Genomic DNA, 20,045 nt, shown 5'->3' on the forward strand with positions numbered 1-20,045 from the left:
GAGACAGTCAGATTGAGGAAAGTCATACCACACCTTCCTCAGCATTGGAGACTTTGACAACTCCGGTAATAGTCACTGTGTCTCCTGGGACACAGCTATCCACGAGATCATGAACAAGCTCACATTCTATTGTTCGTGGAATCCGACCTGCTTCTCGCTGATCATCAGACATCAACTCCTGTATTCTAAAAAGTTAAACAGTTTTCAGTCAGGACTTATACTGACTCTAGGTTATTTCTTCAACATATTAACTAATCAGGGTCCACATGGTGCTAAGCTAGATAAAGGGCAGTTCTTTAGTTTAAAAAAGTTCAACAGTATATCTAAAACTACTTTGGCAATTTCCAATTAAAGATAGCAGAATAGGCACATGCATTAGCCTACCTTCCCATCAAAATGTGCACCAAGATGACAGTCACTCAAAGAGTGAAGGGAAATTTGGGGGTGTGCGGAGGTGCCATCAACAAGTAAGAGATATGAAATTTTAGAAAATAGAAAATGGAAAAGTATTGATGGATAAAATAAGGTGAATTCCAGAATACACACAGGAAAAATTTACACAGGTACAAGAGCAGTGGGAGCCAATGTTCTCAGCCCCAGAGAGCCTTCTAAGTTGGAGCTGGCAGGAATGAAAACTGGGAGTGGATGGCTGAAACAAAACAAGATAATCAACTGAAAGCAAGTCACTGAATAGCTATTCAGAAATTATTTGGAAGGTGGGTAGACAGGAAGGCACAAGAATGAGGGCACCCCACCAGAGCCATCAGGCCTCCCTACGCAGCAAAACCAGAGCACTGTTTCAAGGAAACAGACCATCTACTCTGTGAAGGTAGATAAAGTGTCCAGAGGGGAGTCAGAGCTCCAACATAAGGCTCCTCATTCTGGCACCTGAGGAGCCCAAATCAAATTAAAAAACACATTCATAAAGCAAAAGGTGATAGTCAAAACCGTACCTTCTATCCAGTGATGAGGCTTTTTGAAGAAAAACTCCTACCCAAGAAATAGCAAAGGAAACCTACCTACCTACTTCAAATTTCTCATTCCTCATCAGATATTTGAGGATGAAATGGCAACAATTCAAAAAGGAGAGGAGCATTAAAAACAAAACAAGCTAACAGTTTCTGAGAAAACATTACCTTCACAAAACAAGAATAAGCTGCTATAAAAAAGAAACTATTGGAAAACACAGGTGTGAAATCAGGAAAGTTCAGTTCAGAAGCTCAGTCGTGTCTGACTCTTTGCGACCCCATGAACTGCAGCACGCCAGGCCTCCCTGTCCATCACCAACTCCCGGAGTTTACTCAGACTCATGTCCATCAAGTCGGTGATACCATCCAGCCATCTCATCCTCTGTCATCCCCTTCTCCTCCTGCCCCCAATCCCTCCCAGCATCAGAGTCTTTTCAATGAGTCAACTCTTCGCATGAGGTGGCCAAAGTATTGGAAAGTTAAAGATGTATATAAAAAGCAAACATTTACAGAAGGGATACAAGCAAAAAAACCAAAGAAATCTAGAGAAGAACATAAAGAAAACAAAGGATGGGGGGATTCCCAGGTGGTCCAGTGGTTAAGAATGTGTCTTGCAATTCAGGGAACATGGGTTCGATCCCAGGCCATGGAGCAACTAAGCCCACATGCAAAACTAGAGAACTTACATGCTGCAACTACTGAGCCTCTGTGTTCTACAGCCCAAGAGCCACAACTAGAGGGAAGCCCTAGTGCCTGGAGAAACTTGGGCACCACAACAAACAGCGTATGTGCCACAAATAAGACCCAATGCAGTTAAATAAATAAATATTTTTTTTAAAAAAAGCAAGGGTGAAGGATAAGCAACTAAATGGATAAACCTGAAGGGAAGTACAAAGAGAGAAAACAGAAAGGAGATATTCTAGAGTGGAAAAGAGTGTCAAGCAGAATGAAGACATGATCAGATAGACTCAAACTTTTCCAGAACACCATAGATAAAAAGATTACAAAGAGTTGGAAAAGTGCTAAACAAGATTAAAGTCCAAATATGAAGCATGTTAAAATATGAAATAATTCAGTGAAGCATGAGAAAAGATAATCCATTTTTTAAAAACATTCTCTCTTTAAAAAAAAATTTATTTGGCTGTATCTTAGTTGTGGCACAGGGGCTCAGTAGTGGCAGCCCACGGGCTTAGCTGTCCCATAGCACATGGGATCTTAGTTCTCTGACCAGGGATCAAACCCACGCTCCCTGCATTGGAAGGCAGATTCTTAACCACTGGACCAGCAGGGAAGTGCCAAAGATAATCCATTTTGATTTTGATGCTTGGTCATTTACCTTTAAGGGGGGAAAAAGCCCAACAAAACAACCCAACCCAATTACACAAATTACATTTCCTTCTCTTGGCATCTGATCACCTGAGTTGATTCTTTGTTGAACAATATTTACATTATCATTAAAAATATAAGTGCTGTTTGTTGGTTTTTATCAGATATGACCTATGAATAAAATATAACAGATAATTCTGATTAGGAAACAGAAGGAAACCTGGACAATTTAAAAATAACATTTTAGCTGGAAAAAGTCCAAAGGTGGAAGGGGAAGAAGGGAAAGCAGGTACCATTGAAAGGTTGTTGTTGACCCACAAAAAGACGCCGGGATTCTTGGCCTCCGGAGGAGGAGAATTCAATCCGGGGCCAGAGACGAGGCTTGATCACTCAGAGCTTTTGTGTAATAAAGTTTTATTAAAGTATAAAGAAGATAGAGAAAGCTTCTGACATAGGCATCAGAAGGGGGCAGAAAGAGTACCCCCCTGCTAGTCTTCAGCTGGATGTTATATAGTCATTAGCAGTCTGTTAATAAAAGAATGTCTTAAAACTCAGAATGGCACCAGGTCCCTCATCCATAAGATGTATTTTGGGATAATCTTGGCACCGGACAATTCATCCTGGGCCATAAAACAATTGACTTGAATCTTGTAGAAGGGCAGATTACCATACAAATAGTTTTATTTACATAGATTAGGGGAACAATGAGTATAACATACTGCTTTGTCAAGTAGGTTCTGAGCCATTAGGCGGAACTTGAAGACAGAGTTTGGGGTAAATGCATAGTACATTAACATAGCTTACTGCTGCTGCTAAGTCACTTCAGTCGTGTCCGACTCTGTGTGACCCCATAGACGGCAGCCCACCAGGCTCCCCCATCCCTGGGATTCTCCAGGCAAGATCACTGAAGTGGGTTGCCATTTCCTTCTCCAATGCATGAAAGTGAGAAGTAAAAGTAAAGTTGCTCAGTCATGTCTGACCCTCAGGGACCCCACGGACTGCAGCCTTCTAGGCTCCTCCGTCCACGGGATTCTCCAGGCAGGAGTACGGGAGTGGGGTGCCATTGCCTTCTCTGAACGTAGCTTAAGGACAAACATTTCCGTAAGAAAAATGCATTGGTTAACTCAAGGTTTGAGAATAGTTAACTTCAGGTGAAACCAGGTGTCATTATGGCAACACAGTATTTTAAGAGAAACCTCCTTTTAAATTTGTATAGAGAAGGAAAAAAATATCGCTAGTTTGTTTCCTCCTGCGGTCAAGAGAGATAAAAATGTCGGACACGTGCAGCCTATTTCCTCGTTTGGAGACCCCTGGCCTTCCTGCCTGTTACTCTCTCACCATGTCTCTAATGTCCTCAGCTCACAGAGTGGATGAGTAAAGTGAAAAAAGAGACATGATAATGCTATCTAGAATTATGTATAGGACAAGAAGTTGTAGGAACTGTGACCTTCTATGTTGATTAAGTTTTTTAAAACATTTAATATGCATTATTTTAAAACCTTCTAATCACTTACATGATGAATGTAAGCACAAACCCGACTGCACAATTACCGACTACCTTCACTCTCAAAGCACATTTAAAAACTGCCAAACTGGGACTTCCCTGGTGGTCCAGTGGTTAAGAATTCGCCTGCCAATGTAGGGTACACGGGTTTAATCCCTGGTCCAGGAAGATCCCTCATGCCACAGGACAACTAAGCCCATGGACCACAACTACTGAGCCCACGCTCTAAAGCTCACGAGCCACAACTACTGAGCCCACGTGCCACAACTACTGAAGCCTGAATGCCTAGAGTCCATGCTCTGCAATAAGAGAAGCCACCAAAATGAAAAGCCCACGCACTACAACTAGAGAGTAGCCTCCACTCGTCACAACTAGAGTCAGCCTGAGCACAGCCAAAAGTAAATTAATCAATTAAAATCCTGGTGAACTGCAATGAGAAGCATCAGAATGACACAAACATGCTAAGATCACTTTGCTTTAAAAGAAGTATATTTTAGACTTTTCTTATTAAAAGAACACCTATTTCTATGGCACCTTTGGAAAAACTTAAAAACATAGATAAACAGAAAGAAGAAAATAACAATCACCCTCATCTCACTTCCCAAACAGTATACTCTCAACATGTCTTATTTAACAGTGTTGTTTTTTAAAAAAAGATAAATAAAGTCAGTATTATATATTAATAGTAGAAAACATTCTGTGACCTGCTTTATCACTAAACTTAGTGTAAACATTTCTGGATGTCATTTCGGAACACTCTCCTACATCATCATAATTAGTGGCTATACAGTAATTCACTGTACCATCCTTCTTATAATATTAACTTCAGATGTTTAGGCTATTCTCCATTTTTGGTCATCAACACTGTGAAAACGAACCTTCAGCAAGTAATTTCTGCAAGTGTTGTGACTGTCTTCATCAGATGAACTCCTAGAACTGGGACTGCTTCTGATTCTGATATGCACTATAAAACTGTCACCCTGATGCATCCAAACATTTCAGTGCTAGCTGAAAAACTATAATTTAATTCCTTATGGACATCCAAACTAAGGCTCAGAAAAAAATGAAACTGAATTTACCGTAAATGGCAAGAAGGTACCCTTTCTTCTAGGGCAAAAAATCATTTTATCAATAGACTAAAACAACTATCATGTAAGCTAACATTGCATTAACAAAGTTTTACTATAACTGACTCATTTAAAATGAACTTGAGTAATACCTTTTAAAAACCCACAAAAAGGATTTAAATGGTATGGGGAGGGAGGTGGGAGGGGGGTTCAGGATGGGGAACACCTGTACACCAGTGGCGGATTCATGTTGATGTACACAAAATCAATACAATATTGTAAAGTAATTAGCCTCCAATTAAAATAAATAAATTTATATTTAAAAAAAAAAAGGATTTAAATGTCCTCTTTTTCTCAATCATCTACTCCTAAGTTTGATTTCCTAATATTAGGAGATGATCATTCAAATTCAGTTAAAATACTTACGCCTATTTTTAGCCTGCTATTTTTCCCTAAAAACAAAGAGACTTTAAAATCACTTAAAAGCCATAATAATGTAATTAAATCACTGGATCTTCCATGGATCTATGTGGACCTCATAGCACCTTTGAGGCCCTCACTACCCTTTTCAGTGGTGAAAGTATTACAGACACAGGCTGGAAACCAGGCTTCCCCATTCACAAGGCACAAGATCACACTCAAGAGTTTTAAACATTTCGTCTTCTATAAAATGCTGTGTTTGTAAAGATCTCAGTATAGTGCACAGTTGATTACTGTATATATTGGTCTTGGTTTTTACAGGGCAGAAGGATGTCAAGCTAGGACAGGGCTTGGTAGCAATTTACTTCACTTTTCCCCCATGTTCTTAGAAGTTTCCTGGATAGCACTCTGACTTCAAAACTATCCATTACATTATATTTAGGAATGAGTTACAGGGCTATAGCCAGAAAAAAAATGGGATAAACTGTTAGACTAAAACTATACACACATAAACTATCTGACTTTCAAAAACAAAAAACAAGTTTTTTTAAATACCTATACAGTAAAACGTCTCATGAATAGTGTGAACATAAGATGAAATATCTATTTCTAAGGGAGTCTCTATTTTAAAACTTGAAAACAATATTATTTCTAGAATATCTTCATTATGGAATGAAACACTGTTGTTTAGTTGCTAAGTCATGTCTGACTTTTGTGACCCCACGGACCGTAGTCTGTCATTAGTCTGTCATACAGCTTTGCTTATATGTAAATCCAGTTCAATGAGTCACATAAATGAGATACAAAATAATTTCTCAGTAGCAAAATGACAAAACACTTGCCCATCAAATCCTTTCTGGAATCTGATAGAAAACAAATCTCAAATAAAGATAATTATCACTTCAACACATAACTCTTCACCAAATAAACCTTTTATACTTTATTACTCTCTACACATAAGAATCAAAGTATAATACAGGAATACTGTAAATTTACTTGGCAGTATGAGAGCTCTAAAACCTGCCTTTTATTTAATGGTCTGATTGCTTACTTGATTGACTGCCAGTCCATCGTAACTGTGAGAGGAGAGCTACGAAGAGCCGTAAATGACTTCCCTCGACATGCTGGCACAGGACACTGCAACAAGATTAATTCACACTTAAATTTTGCTAAATTATAATCATATCTCAGGAAAATTCAAGTTAAAATGCTTCATTTAGTACGTTTAAAAGTTGATCCCAGAACAGTATTAAAGTAAGATGAGCTAAAAGCTGCAATGATCTATTTCCTTCTATTACTGATTCTGTTTTTGAGGCACTTTTTCACCTGGTCTCTCTTGATTACTGCTCTTATTCTTTCTGCTGTGGGTATGCAAGGCTCCTTATATGCCTCTCACACCAAGCACTTATTCCTTCCTTTGTATTCAAGTACTGTCCCAATCCTTGAACATTCACTTATATCCAGTCCCACACATCCAGCCCCAATCTTCTCTTTTTCAAAAGCCTTTCTTGGTCTTCTTTAATCCCCAGTTCTCCTATCTAATCTCTTTCTGCCCTATCTGTATAGTATTAAATATAATATTTTTATTGTACCACACAGGCAGTCCTCAACATGTCAGTGTTCAAGTTTTCATGAATCATTTATTTTCATAAATCACTTAAGTACCTCAAGATGCATTTATAAATAAAGAGACTGTGGCAAACTGTGTTTTCCAAATATGGTTGCAATATCTCCCCTCAAACCTTTCCAGAACCTTGCCACTCCCCTATTAAGAGTTGGAGTCTAATTTCCCTCTCCTGGAATGTGGACAGGCTTGTGACTCACTTTGAAACCAACTGAATGTGACCGAAGTGATGCTGTTTGACTTCTGAGGCTGCCTCAAGAGGCAAAGCCATTCCTGCCGTCAGCTGGAACTCTGCCTCTTGAAGCTATCGGCAGTCATGTGAGCAGGAGGAGTGTCCTGAGCAACTATACTGTGTGTGAGAAGCCAAAACCAGCCCACAGAGAAAGATAATATAGAGAAGAGATGCTGGCCAGCGCCCAGCCACTCCAGTCCCTTGCTGTTCCATCCAGCTTCATAAGAGATCAAGACTTAGAAATACCAAGACAACCAGTTCTTCAAAACTCAACCTACAGAAACCATGTGAAATAATAAAATGATTGTTATTTTGAGTCACTATGGTGATTAGTTATGCAGCAATAGTGACTATAACAGAGACCACCTGGAACAATCATCCTTCTGACCATTTTGCTTCACTTAAGTTCAGACACATGAATAACAAGTTAGCATTTCTACCTACTATATTATAGGGCATGGAAATACCTTGGTCAAATAATATTTACAGAAAATATCTGATTTAAATTAGGATTTAAATTCTGGCCTTGCCAGGGAATTCTCTGGTGATCCAGAGGTTAAGACTCTGTACTTTCACTCCAAGGTCTTGGGTTCAATCCCTATTCGGGAAATTAAGATTCTGCAAGCTGTATGGCATGGCCCCAAAAATAAAATTAAAAAAAAAAAAATAAACACCTGACCTCTCTGACCTAAAGGCAGTCCTGAATCTTAAGCCCAAATAGTAGATGCCACACATTTATCAACACTATTGATTATTCAGAACCAACAGCTGAACACATTCTGTTCTTCCTACAAGAGAAGGAAGCCTTAGGAAGTTCAATCTGAGTAAAAATGTAATTAATGCTAAACTTATTAAAGTCTAAGGATGGTAACGGCAACTCTGGAAAAGAAGAATAGGTATGGCAAGTTTCTCTACCTTATTAAAAGTTTTAATAAGGTCAATGTAAGTAGGACCATGTAGATCTGGTATAGGAACAGTAATATAAAACAGATTCATGTGTCTACAGGAGTATAGTGTACGACAGATGACATATTACACATCAGCAGAAATAGAAGGATTAATGTAGAAATGGTGACAATTGGGTTTTCACCTAAAATAATAAAATTAGATCCTTAGCTTAATGCCATTCACAAAGTTAAATTTCAGATGGACGAAAGATCTAAATAGAAAATACAAGACTTAAAAGTACTGGAAGAAGAAAAACATGGCCTGAAAAGATACATGCACTTCAAGGTTCACTGCAGCACTGTTTACAATAGCTAAAACATGGAAGCAACCTAAATGTCCATTGACAGGGGAATGGATAAAAATGTGGTACATACATACAATGGAGTAGTACTCAGCCATTAAAAAGAATGAAATAAGGCCATTTGTAGCAAGATGGATGGACCTAAAGAGTGTCATACTGAGTGAAGTCAGTCAGACAGAAAAGGAGAACTATCATATGATACTCCTTATACATGGAATCTAAAAAGAAATGATACAAATGAATTTACTTACAAAACAGAAAAGAGACTCAGAAAACAAACTTATGGTTGCCAGGTGGAAGGGACAGTTAGGGACTTTGGGAAGGTCATGTACACACTGCTGTATTTAAAATGAATAACCAAGAAAGACCTATTGTATAGCACATGGAACTCTGCTCAATGTTATGTGGCAGCCTGGATGGGAGGAGGGTTTGAGGGAGAATGGAGACGCGTGCGTGCGTGCGTGTGTGTGTGTACATATATATATATATATATATATATATATGGATGTGTGTGTGTGTGTGTGTACATATATATATATATATGGATGAGTCCCTTTGCTGTTCACTTGAAACTATCACAACTGTGAATTGGCTGGATAGGAGGAGGGTTTGGGGGAGAATGGAGACGTGTGTGTGTGTATACACATATATATATGTATATGTGTGTGTGTGTATATATATATATGTATATATATGGATGAGTCCCTTTGCTGTTCACTTGAAACTATCACAACTGTGAATTGGCTATACGCCAATACAAAATGTCTTTGGGGTTAAAAAAAGAATAAAATTAAATTTTAAAAGTATTGGAAGAAAATGTTAAGAGCGATGCTTATAATGCTTGAGTGAGGGGCCCTTCTTAAGCTATGCATTTGTAACAGAGTCATAGGAAAAAGACTGATCAATCTAACCATGTCAAAATGTAAAACTCTAAAACAAAAAATGTACCACAAAGTTAAACTAAAGACTGGGAGAAAATATCTATAATGTAAGAAATCAAAGGGTATGCTCCCAACCCAGGAATCAAACCCAGGTCTCCCACATTGCAGGTGATTCTTTACCAGCTGAGCCACAAGGAAGCCTAAGAATACTGAAATGGGTAGCCTATCCGTTCTCCAGTGGATCTTCCTGACTCAGGAATCAAACCAGGGTCTCCTGCATTGCAGGCGGATTCATTACCAACTGAGCTATGAGGGAACCCTATTCAATATCTAAAATTCATAAAAACTTCTATCCATAGTATAAACAGAAAAATGAACAGAAATTAAAACAAAATTCAATAAAGTAACTGAATGACCAATAAAGATGTGAAAAGATGCTCAAACATAACAGAAATCATAGACATTCATATTAAAAATGAAATACGATTTTATACCCATCAGTCTGGCAAAAATTAAAAAACCCAACAATACTAAGTGTTAATGAAAATATGGGGAAATTATAACAGCCTAATACTACCAGAAGGGGTGTAAGTTGGGACCAACATTCTGGAAAGTACTTTGGCTACAGCCTAAAAAGTTAAAATTAAGCGTATCATATAACTCAGGAATTCCTCTGCTAAGGAGACGTGTATAAGAACGTTCTCAGCGGCATCATTCGTAATTGTGAAAAAGTGGAAACAGCACCATGTCTGCCAGGAGAATGGATAAACAGTGACTATTCCTTTACTCCAGTCAGTAAATGAAAAGATTTAGATATGTATCAAGACAGGTATGAGGAGTGGGAGGGATATATGTATACAAATAGCTGATGCATGATGTTGTACAGCAGAAACACAACCCTATAGAGCAATTGTACTCCAAAAATAATAATAAAAAAACAGGCAGAATTCCAAAATAACCAAGTGAAAAAAAGGTAGCAATTTGCTACCTTCAGAATATCACTTATGTAAACAAAACAAATCCTATACATATATATAATCAAACATGAAAATGTAGATTTGAAGAATACATGCTGATTTCATAATAGTGGCTCCAGGAGTAGAACAAGTTTAATGGAACTGTAGAGGGAAACAAAGAGACTTTATAATACACTTAACATTTTTTGTTAAAAAATTAGCTAAATATTTGCCAACTCATAATGGTGCTATCCCCACTCCAGTGTTCTTGCCTGGAGAATCCCAGGGATGGGGGAGCCTGGTGGGCTGCCATTTCTGGGGTCGCACAGAGTCGGACACGACTGAAGCGAATTAGCAGCAGCAATGGTGCTATACAGATATTAGTTACATTATTTATACATTTTCTGTAGTTTTAAAATCTATAGTTTAACAAAAAAGGAACACATCAGTTTCAAACAGCAAAACAAAGGGAAGAAAACAATAAGTGTACCTATTAAGTCAAAATATAAAAAAATGAACAGAAAGAATACATGTTAACTTCAAGATAGTGGCTGTCTCTGGGAATGGGACAAGCAAGGGGTAAAAAAAGAGACTAAAGTTACACCAGTAATGCTTTATGTATCTTTCAAGATATATCTGGTGCTGGCAAAATGTAAATTCCAAGTGATGGGTAGAGATGTTTCATTTCTTTATTTTCTGTACCCTGAAGTATTTTATAATTTAAAAACCAAAAATAATAAAAATAAGCTCTGTATTTAGAAACACTGGGAAACGGTTTCCGTACACTGATTTGTCTTCTTTATCAAGATAAAGAAGGATGTAGTCAGGACTCCCCTGGTGGTCAATGGTTAAGAATCCGCCTTGCAACGCACAGGATGTGGGTTCGATTCCTAGTTAGGGAACTAAGATCCCACATGCTGCAGGGCAACTAATAAGCCCGTGCTCCACATCTACTGAGCCTGCCGTGATCTGGAGCCTGCACGCCATGCAATTCATGACGCAATAAAGATCTCACATGCCACAACTACTGCAGCTAACTGATACAGCCAAATAAATGAATAAATAATATTTTTAAAAACAATGAAGTACTTAAAGAACATGATATCACCTTTGTGGGAAGATTATATTTTCCATCTGGAAGAGATAAACTCTGAATTTCTCCACATGCAGCACAAAGAAAAGCCATCTTGGTACAAAGAGGCTTTGTATTACTGACTCGAACCACTGTTCCTCTCAGAGCAATGTATTTTCCATAGTAATTTGCTCGGACGTTCTTCAACTGTGTCAGCGGCTCATAATTATACACCCTAAAAACAAAAATAGGAACGTATTTACTATGAACTCACAGTGAGCACAAAGTTGAGGTTGTCTGTATTTTCACAAGTTCCTTTTAGAAGCTATTATGGAATTCCCAAACCATATCACCCCATATATCAGGAATTTTACAACTATTAAGTCATCCTTAAAAATAAAAGAAGTTAAATCTTCCCTTTTACTCTTGTCCCATTGGCTGTTCTCTATGGGAAAAGGAAAAAATAACGCCAAAGGGAAAGTCTCAGATTCAGCAATTTTTGAGTTTCTAACTTCTTTTTCAAGCAGTATTAGGAAATGTCTTTTTTAAATTCTGGGGAAAAACAAAACAAAAATACCTGATGATCACCTTATTCATCTCTTCCAATGTGAATTTAAAATCTTGTAATACAATACAGATAAATTCAAGAAAAAAGTCCATTTGTTCTGTGTTTAATAGAAATCTAATAACTTGAACAAAATTTAATTACACCACTTAGTGTATTACAGGGATTATTAAATGTAATCAGCAGAGTCTAGATAGGCATACATCCAAAGTTAACACAAAAATTTGCAGGCTCATATATCAACCGATTTGGGCAGAAAAGGTTTATTTCTATCATGATCTCTTTAAATTCAGCATGTTCACTTGGGTATGATAACCACTGAGTTAGCAATAAAGTCATACCCTTTTTACTGATTTCTTTGACTTTATAAAATGAGGTTCTCATTCTTAAATAGGCTTCAGTGCCTGATTGTGATAATACTTTAATACCAGCAAATTCTTCACCTTGCGTGAATGTGTGGCACATTAACCACTGTTTCCCCACTTCGAGACAATCCTTCTTGGGCTTGTAACTCAGCTGCATGCCTTTCGAGGTCCTTAGTTAATACCTAGACAAGACAGACATTTACTTAAGAGTTACTTAACAAAATATCCTCTTGAAGCAGAACTCTTTTACAGAGACTATGAAGTTTAGAATATAAACAGTTCAGAGAGATTAACAGAACTCTAACTGCCCTTTAAAATTATGATATTTAATTAAGATCAATTATTTTATAGTGGATTATGTTTTACCTGGGGTTTTGCTGTCCCTGGACTGACAGAAAGTCTGCTACTTTCTGTCTCAACTAAACCTAGTATTAAAAGTCCTTACAGAAGCCCCCAAAGCTATACATTCTAGATGTATTCTGGTGAAAAAATATTTTCTACTTCTTCAAATTCAATGTTAAGATAAAGAAATAAAGATGACTTCTGAAATAACCAATACTTACTTTCTTGGCATTTGACATTAGGTAAAATAAATATTTACCATCTACGTGTGTACAAAGCAGCATGCTGCCATGAAAAAAATAATCATCTCTGAAAAAAATGGCTCATCTCTGAAAAAAATGAGATGTGAATACACAGCTGTAATTGTTACCATAAAGATATACAGACCAAAAAACCATATGAGTTTTGAAAAGGAGTCATGAAAAGGTTTCACAGAGTCATAACTGAGTTAGACCCAAGACATTTGGATATGTGAGGCAAGGGGCATTCTATGCCAAATGGACAGCACGTGTAAGAGGTACAGGACTCAGAGAATCCTAGAGGGACCTCAGTTTAGCTGGATAGTAGTAAATACAGAGTGGGAAGAGAAGTTGAACTACGTTATGGAAGGCTTTCAATGCCACATAAAGGGTTTGGGCGTCATTTGGCAGGAAACAGTCACCATGGTTTCCAAGGACAAACCATGTTTTACCATGTATGGCAACCGTTAAGGAAAGATGAAATAGACTGTAAAGATGGAAAAGAGGTGGATTTAAGAGACACTTTAGAAATAAAAGTGAAAGGATGTGGTAATTTAGATATGAACTAATGAACAAGAGGAGTCTGAAAACAGTCTGAAAACAGTTCCCAGTCTTAGGTCACGAGCAGTGTATAAATCCTGTGATGAATCTTTGTAATGAACCCTCATTCGGATACCCTGACCTCCTCTGCTCTACATCCAGTCCTCAGTAACACTTTAAGACCCATTATAAAGCCCCCCACACCTACGAAGTCTTCCTCTAACCAGACTGCAACCTTTCAGTTCTAGCAAAGGTCTGTTGATAAAAATTAGTCTATGAGAAGGTACTGTTACTGTGAAATCTTCCTTTTAAAGTTTGACAAAAGTCACAAAATAAACATTTACCTGATGTATTGCCAGACCCATGCAAGCCAGGGTTTTCTCAGGTGTATCCCTTAATTCATTTGCTATATTTGGTATCAGTTTAATTATTTCATCATCATTTATCAGTTCTTTAAAATCCACCAAAATACTTCCCTTTCTTTCTATTTCATCCTATAAAATATTAAGATATGAAAATAAGGATTGGTTTTTCAGAGTGAATTATCATGAGCATTCGATCACACACTATGAGAAAGCATATATGTTAATATGGTGATAATAAGTATTCTATGTTTTGTGTCGAGCACAGTTCTAGTATTTAAAATATATGAGTCTGAGTGAACTCGGAGTTGGTAATGGACAGGGAGGCCTGGCGTGCTGTGATTCACGGGGTTGCAAAGAGTCAGACACGACTGAGCGACTGAACTGAACGGAACTGACTTATGCCACTTAACAACCCTTTGAAGTAGGTATTAATACTATTATACTCTAATAATAGATAAGAAAACTAAGGCACAAAGAAAGTAAGTAATTCACCAATGTCCACACTGCTGGTAAGTGGGAAGCTGGTAGCTGGGCCAAGGCAGTCCACTGTCTATAGTCACAATTACTAGCACCTCAAATACACTGTTCAATAAGACGACACATAAAGGTGGACTAGTAGCTTTGTTGTACAAGAACCTTACCTTATCATATAACTCAATACGCTCTGTGAAAAAACTTTCAAATGCTTCAATCTTCTCAATAAAAGGAATGCTGTCACTGTAAACTAATCCAACAAATATGACATCAGACTAATAATAATCACAAATGTATAAGCACATTTTTCATGAGACAGAAGAAATACTATTTATATACATGGTAGATGGCTTATAATCACTGTGCCTTCTGATTACATTTAGATTAGAACTGGTATAAAATGTAAACTTAAGATTCTAAAACAAGTTCAGGTCTGCATAATCTGAAATGCAGACAGGAAGTAGCTCTAAAACCACCAATATCTGAAAATCTTTACAATGAAATGTGACACCTAGTAAGACCTACTAGTTCAAATAGCTTACATGATAGAGCCAAAGTTTAGCACACAGACTAAACTCTTATCTCTTTGCAAAGAAAATCCTACTAGTTCAAATAGCCACTTGTCAGATCCCTTCCTGAGATCAGGGTAGGTAGGTTACAACTTGACTCCAGTCCCAAAACTGTAAAGTTATCTTCCACTTGGTAAAGTTCTGTAACATTTTTGAGTTGGTCTCCCACAGACGATCAGTACAGTGAAGGAGACTGGAGTTTCAAAGTACAACTGGCCAAAGGCGCCTTGTTCTGCGCTAACCGCTAGGGAAATACTGCAGGTATTGGTGGCTAGTGCATCCTAAAGCAACACAAGACACATCAACTATGAAACATAACATTTCTCATATGACAGAAAAAAAGAACACAACTCTCAATAGGAAAAGCATTTGTAAATCACTTTCTTCATTCACAAAATGAATACTGAGTACGTGGTATGAAGCAAGCAATGCAGTCTAGAGGGAGATATAACAAGCCCACAATACTATAAGACCATAGAAAAGACAATTCTCCAAATCCATACACACAGATATATGAAGTTAACCGATAAAGGAGAAATCCTTAACTATGTTTCTACATAAACTTTGTTGGTTGTTGTCTCTTGGTTCTAAGCCTATCCTTCTATTTTCTGCTCTGTGATTCTATTTTCAAGATCTGCACAATACATTTCCCAGATTTCTGTAAAGTTCTGCCAATTAAAGGCAACTTTAGGTATTGGCAGGTGGAAGGATAGGAAGAAAGGAATTCATTGTTTACAATTCTTTTCAGCATTTCTCCAGATGTAGAGGATAGCTACAGTTCTAGCCCCCAACTCCAAGCACCAACCATTCTCCTGCCAGAATTACCAGCAGCAACCAGCTTAATTCACCTCAGAGTCTGAGCACAGCTCTGAAAGATATTTTGCAGAGGTCCAAATACAGGTTTGTAGGGTGTCCCTCTAAGGCTGAAACTGCAGCTACGCTGTGGCTCCTCCTTTGAATTCTTAGGTTCTGGAACCTCAGTGTGCACGTGTGCTCAGTTGCGTCCAACTTTTTGCAACCCCGTGGACTGTAGCCCATAAGGCTCCTCTGTCCATGGGATTATTCTGTCAAGAATACTGGAGTGGGTTGCCATTTCCTTCTCCAGGGGATCTTCACCACCCAGGGATCAAACCCACATCTCATCCATCAGCAGGTGGATTCTTTACTGCTAAGACAACCAGGAAGTCCAACTTCAGCACTATTTATCTTTTGTTTCCTCAGTCAAAAGGTTAGTTGCTGTTTTCCAGAGTTAATACTATCTAGGAGTTTACCTTAATGTTCCCTTTGTGTTCTTTTAATCCTCTGTCTGTATACCCAATTCCCTGTATTAAATCCTCTTTTTGAAATAACTAGTGTGGGTTTGTTTTTCTGATACAAAAATGAAAAATAATGCTCCTGAAACATAATTTGTTTGGGTGAATCAAGATTAAAGAAAAGGAGATGGAGGTATATATATAAATATATATACACACATATATATATATGTAAGCAGAATAAATTATAGTAATTTGAGATGTAGCATCTAAAGAAAGTTAAGAAAATAAGACTTATAGTACTTTAGCACTTAAAACTCTACCTTCAGAGAAATAAAGCTTCCAGCCTTTATATGGTATGAAGTGATCCAATGTTGACTGTAGTAGCAAAGACTGTGGGGTTTGTTCTGAAAAAGCAAAAAAACCCACAAAAACAGAATACTGGGTTAATAGAAACATTTTTTTCTAATTTGCTTCCCCTTTTAATGAGATACTGACATGTTATTAACAAATATCTAAATTACAGGTTTCACTAATTTTGGATATTAACATCCAAATGTTACCTTTAAGGGTAACATCAAATAAAAGACAGACAAATTTGAATTAAACTGCTTTTCACAACAGGCATGAACAGATTGCTTCATGGAAGAAAAAAAAAAAATTGAACTACTGTTGGCCTCTCCTACCAGGATGTTTTCCTGTGGCTTTATTCAGGTCAGGTCTGTGCTCTCTTTCTCTCCATTTTCCTGAGAAGCCCCTACCACCTCTTCCACTTTTCCAGCTTTGAAATCTTCCTTGTCCAAATCCTCTGCCTCTGTACTTTCCATTCATGTCTTTCAAAAGATAGAGAATAGGAAAGTCCTCATCAAAACTGTAGGGGAAACTGTATTCCTAAAAATGTATTAACACAGTAAATAAGCAAAAATTAATATATACTCTAGTTTGAGACCAGCAAACAGGCTTGTGATGTTGCACAGAATGGTACAAACTCCAAACACTCTGCAGTTACTCTTCTAATCCTCACCTCTTTTTAAGGCATACCACAGATGTTTAAACAAGTATATTGAATGATTAAAATGATTTTATCCCATGATAAAAATAAGAAAAGGTACCATAATTGCTTTCAAGGAATTCCCACAATAGAAGTGAAAACAAGAGGTAATTAACTCTAAAATAACTTTGTACTGTTGTGAGACTTACTACAGGGCAGCACTAGCTGAACATTATCTTGACCTGTGACTTTAGGAATACATCATCACAGCTCCTTACAGTCAGTCCAGCAGTGTTCTATCCACTTTTATTAGAGACACATGGATATTCTTTTTTTAGTTAATTAACTTTTATTTTGGTCATTTGTTGTTCACTCAGTCGTGTCCAACTCTTTGCGACCCCATGAACTGCAGCACACCAGGCTTCCTCATCTCCATATTCTGGAGCTTGCTCAAATTCATGTTCATTGAGTTGGTGATACCATTCAACCATCTAAATCTTTCTCAGCATTAGGGTCTTTTTCAGTGATTCAGTTCTTCGCATCAGGTAGCCAAAGTATTAGAGCTTCAGCTTTAGCATCAGTCCTTCCAATGAATATTCAGGACTGGTTTACTTTAGGATTAACTGATTTGATCTCCCTGCTGTTCAAGGGACTCTCAAGAGTCTTCTCCATCACCACAGTTCAAAAGCATCAACTCTTCAACTGCTAAGCCTTCTTTATGGTCCAACTCTCACATCCATCCACTGGGAAAAATCATAGCTTTGACTATAAGGACCTTTTTCAGCAAAGTAATGTCTCTGCTTTATAATACGCTGTCTAGGTTTGTCACAGCTTTGCCACGCCACAAATCAAAAACTACAATGAGCTGTCACTTAACACCTGTCAATGGCTATTGTCAAAAACACAACAAATTTATGTTGGGGAGGATGTGGAGAAAAGGGAACCTTACTACACTGTTGGTAGGAATGTAAATTGGTGTAGCAACTATAGAAAATAGTGTGGAGCTTCCTCAAGAAATTAAAAATAGAACCACCACATGATTCAGCAATTTCACTCCAGAGTACAGGAAGAAAACAAAACCACTAATTTAAAAAGGTATTCACCCAAACATTCACAGACACATTATTTACAACAGCTAAGATATGGAAGCAACCTAAATTGAATGGATAAAGATGTGGTATGTACACACATACACACACACCATGAAACATTACTCAACTATGAAAAACAAACTCTGCCATGTGCAACAAAATAGATAGAGCTGAAGAGTTTTATGCTTAATGAAGTCAGTCAGAGAAAGGTACTGTATATTTTCACTTATAAGTGGAATCTAAAAAATAAAACAAAGACTTCCCTGGTGATCCAGTGGTTAGGAATTTGCATCCACATGCCTTTGGGGCAACTAAGCCCCTTTGCCACAAATTACTGAGCTCCAGCTGGGAAAATACTGAGGCGCAGGAGCCCTGGAGCCTGTGCTTTGTAACAACAGAAGCCACTTTATTGAGAAGCCAGGGCACCACAAGGAAGACCCAACACAGCCATAAATAAAAACATTTTTAATGTTTAAAAACTAGTAGAGAGGGGTGTGGGTGCAATCGGTAAAGGAGATTAAGAGGTACAAACTACTAGGTATAAAGTAACTGAAAAAAATGCAATGCACACAACAGGGAATAGAGCCAATATTTCAATTTCATAATAACTTTATGATTGGGATTTTCTTTTCTTTACGGTTTTTTTTGTTTTTTTGTTTTTTGGCTGCACCGCATGCAGGATCTTAGTTTCCTGACCAAGGATGGAACCTGTGCCCCCTGCGGTGGAAGCACTTAGCCCAAGGTATTCCCTGAAGTTTAACTTTAAGTAAAGTATAATCTATAAAAATTTAAACATTATATTGTACACGTGAATCTAACATTATAAATCAACTACACTTCAATTTTAAAAAGTTTCTATCTTAAGGATAAAAATAAGAATTTATCATAACATAGACTGTAGGGCCGGAGAAGGCAATGGCACCCCACTCCAGTACTCTTGCCTGGAAAATCCCATGGGCGGAGGAGCCTGGTGGGCTGCAGTCCATGGGGTCTCAAAGAGTCCGACAAGACTGAGCGACTTCATTTTCACTTTTCGCTTTCATGCATTGGAGAAGGAAATGGCAACCCACTCCAGTGTTCTTGCCTGGAGAGTCCCAGGGACGGGGGAGCCTGGTGACCTGCCGTCTATGGGGTCGCACAGAGTCGGATATGACTGAAGCAACTTAGCAGCAGCAGCAGACTGTAGGGCAATTCATTCCAAAACAGCCTATCCGCATCTTTATTTAAAGCATTTAATTAATAAATAAGTTAATAAGTTCATGATGTTAAGGAACTAATAGGGCTTTGATAATATATAGACCACGTCATATATTTAAAAAATTTAGACCACAGGAAATAAGCGAATTGATTAAGATCAAAGTTGTCTGGTGACAGTACTGGGCTGAAACTTCATCTCTGCCATTCTTAAGCTGAAGCGCTGCTTCCAAACGCTACCTGCCGCGTCTTTTACAAATGAGGTAATATGGTGAGAATAACTAGTAAAAATTCCAACACAAATCCAAGAGGTAGGTCTGGAGAATGAGTAAAACCCACTGTCGGGCTGCTATGCTTGGTTATATATGCCACTTCACTTACGTCTCCTCAAGACTAAGCTCTTACTTGCAAAAGACAGAGGTCCCAAAACACTCAATTCACTGCTCGGCTGACTCTCGCTTCCTCTAGTGGGAAGGCAAGGCGAGGTGAGAAGAGACTTCGCGGTGCGAGCTCCTCAGGTGACTCTACCCAAGCCTCGCAGACTTTTCACGCTTAGCTCTCCTGACGTTCCGGCTCAGGACCGAGTCTTGTCTGTTGTAGCGGCTCGAGGACCTCAACTTCTCCACCTAGACCGCATAGGTTAGCCAGAAAACGTCTACAGTAGGCAGCCACAACAGCGATGCAAACCAAACTTTTCCTATTTCTTTTTTGGCGCTTCTGTGACGCAACTTCCACCCGAAGCCGCGCCGAGATGTGAG

The 20,045-nt window shown here is 38.1% G+C and overlaps 1 protein-coding gene across 4 annotated transcripts in view; it reads right to left on the reverse strand.

Moving 5' to 3' along the window:
- MCM8 (minichromosome maintenance 8 homologous recombination repair factor) overlaps positions 1–20,042 on the reverse strand; it is a 46,990-nt gene extending 26,948 nt beyond the window's left edge. For 2 of the 4 annotated variants that reach the window (XM_086333413.1, XM_086333411.1), the window contains exons 1-9: positions 19,693–20,027; positions 16,698–16,844; positions 16,335–16,418; positions 14,357–14,439; positions 13,695–13,844; positions 12,308–12,411; positions 11,336–11,534; positions 6,337–6,422; positions 34–185 (exon numbers count right to left, since the gene is read on the reverse strand). In XM_086333413.1, coding sequence (XP_086189539.1) covers positions 34–185; positions 6,337–6,422; positions 11,336–11,534; positions 12,308–12,411; positions 13,695–13,844; positions 14,357–14,439; positions 16,335–16,418; positions 16,698–16,842 — 1,003 coding nt within the window. In that variant the 5' untranslated portion in view covers positions 16,843–16,844; positions 19,693–20,027. Of the gene's footprint in view, positions 1–33; positions 186–6,336; positions 6,423–11,335; positions 11,535–12,307; positions 12,412–13,694; positions 13,845–14,356; positions 14,440–16,334; positions 16,419–16,697; positions 16,903–19,692 lie in introns of all 4 variants that reach the window. The other 2 variants (XM_086333412.1, XM_086333414.1) reach the window with 2 other exon arrangements.
- Positions 20,043–20,045: the final 3 nt, after the last annotated feature.

The sequence above is a fragment of the Bos grunniens genome, chromosome 13, assembly GCF_055505025.1.
Source record: "Bos grunniens cultivar Pamir isolate PY7600 chromosome 13, Bosgru_T2T1.0, whole genome shotgun sequence".
Taxonomy (NCBI): Eukaryota; Metazoa; Chordata; class Mammalia; order Artiodactyla; family Bovidae; genus Bos; species Bos grunniens.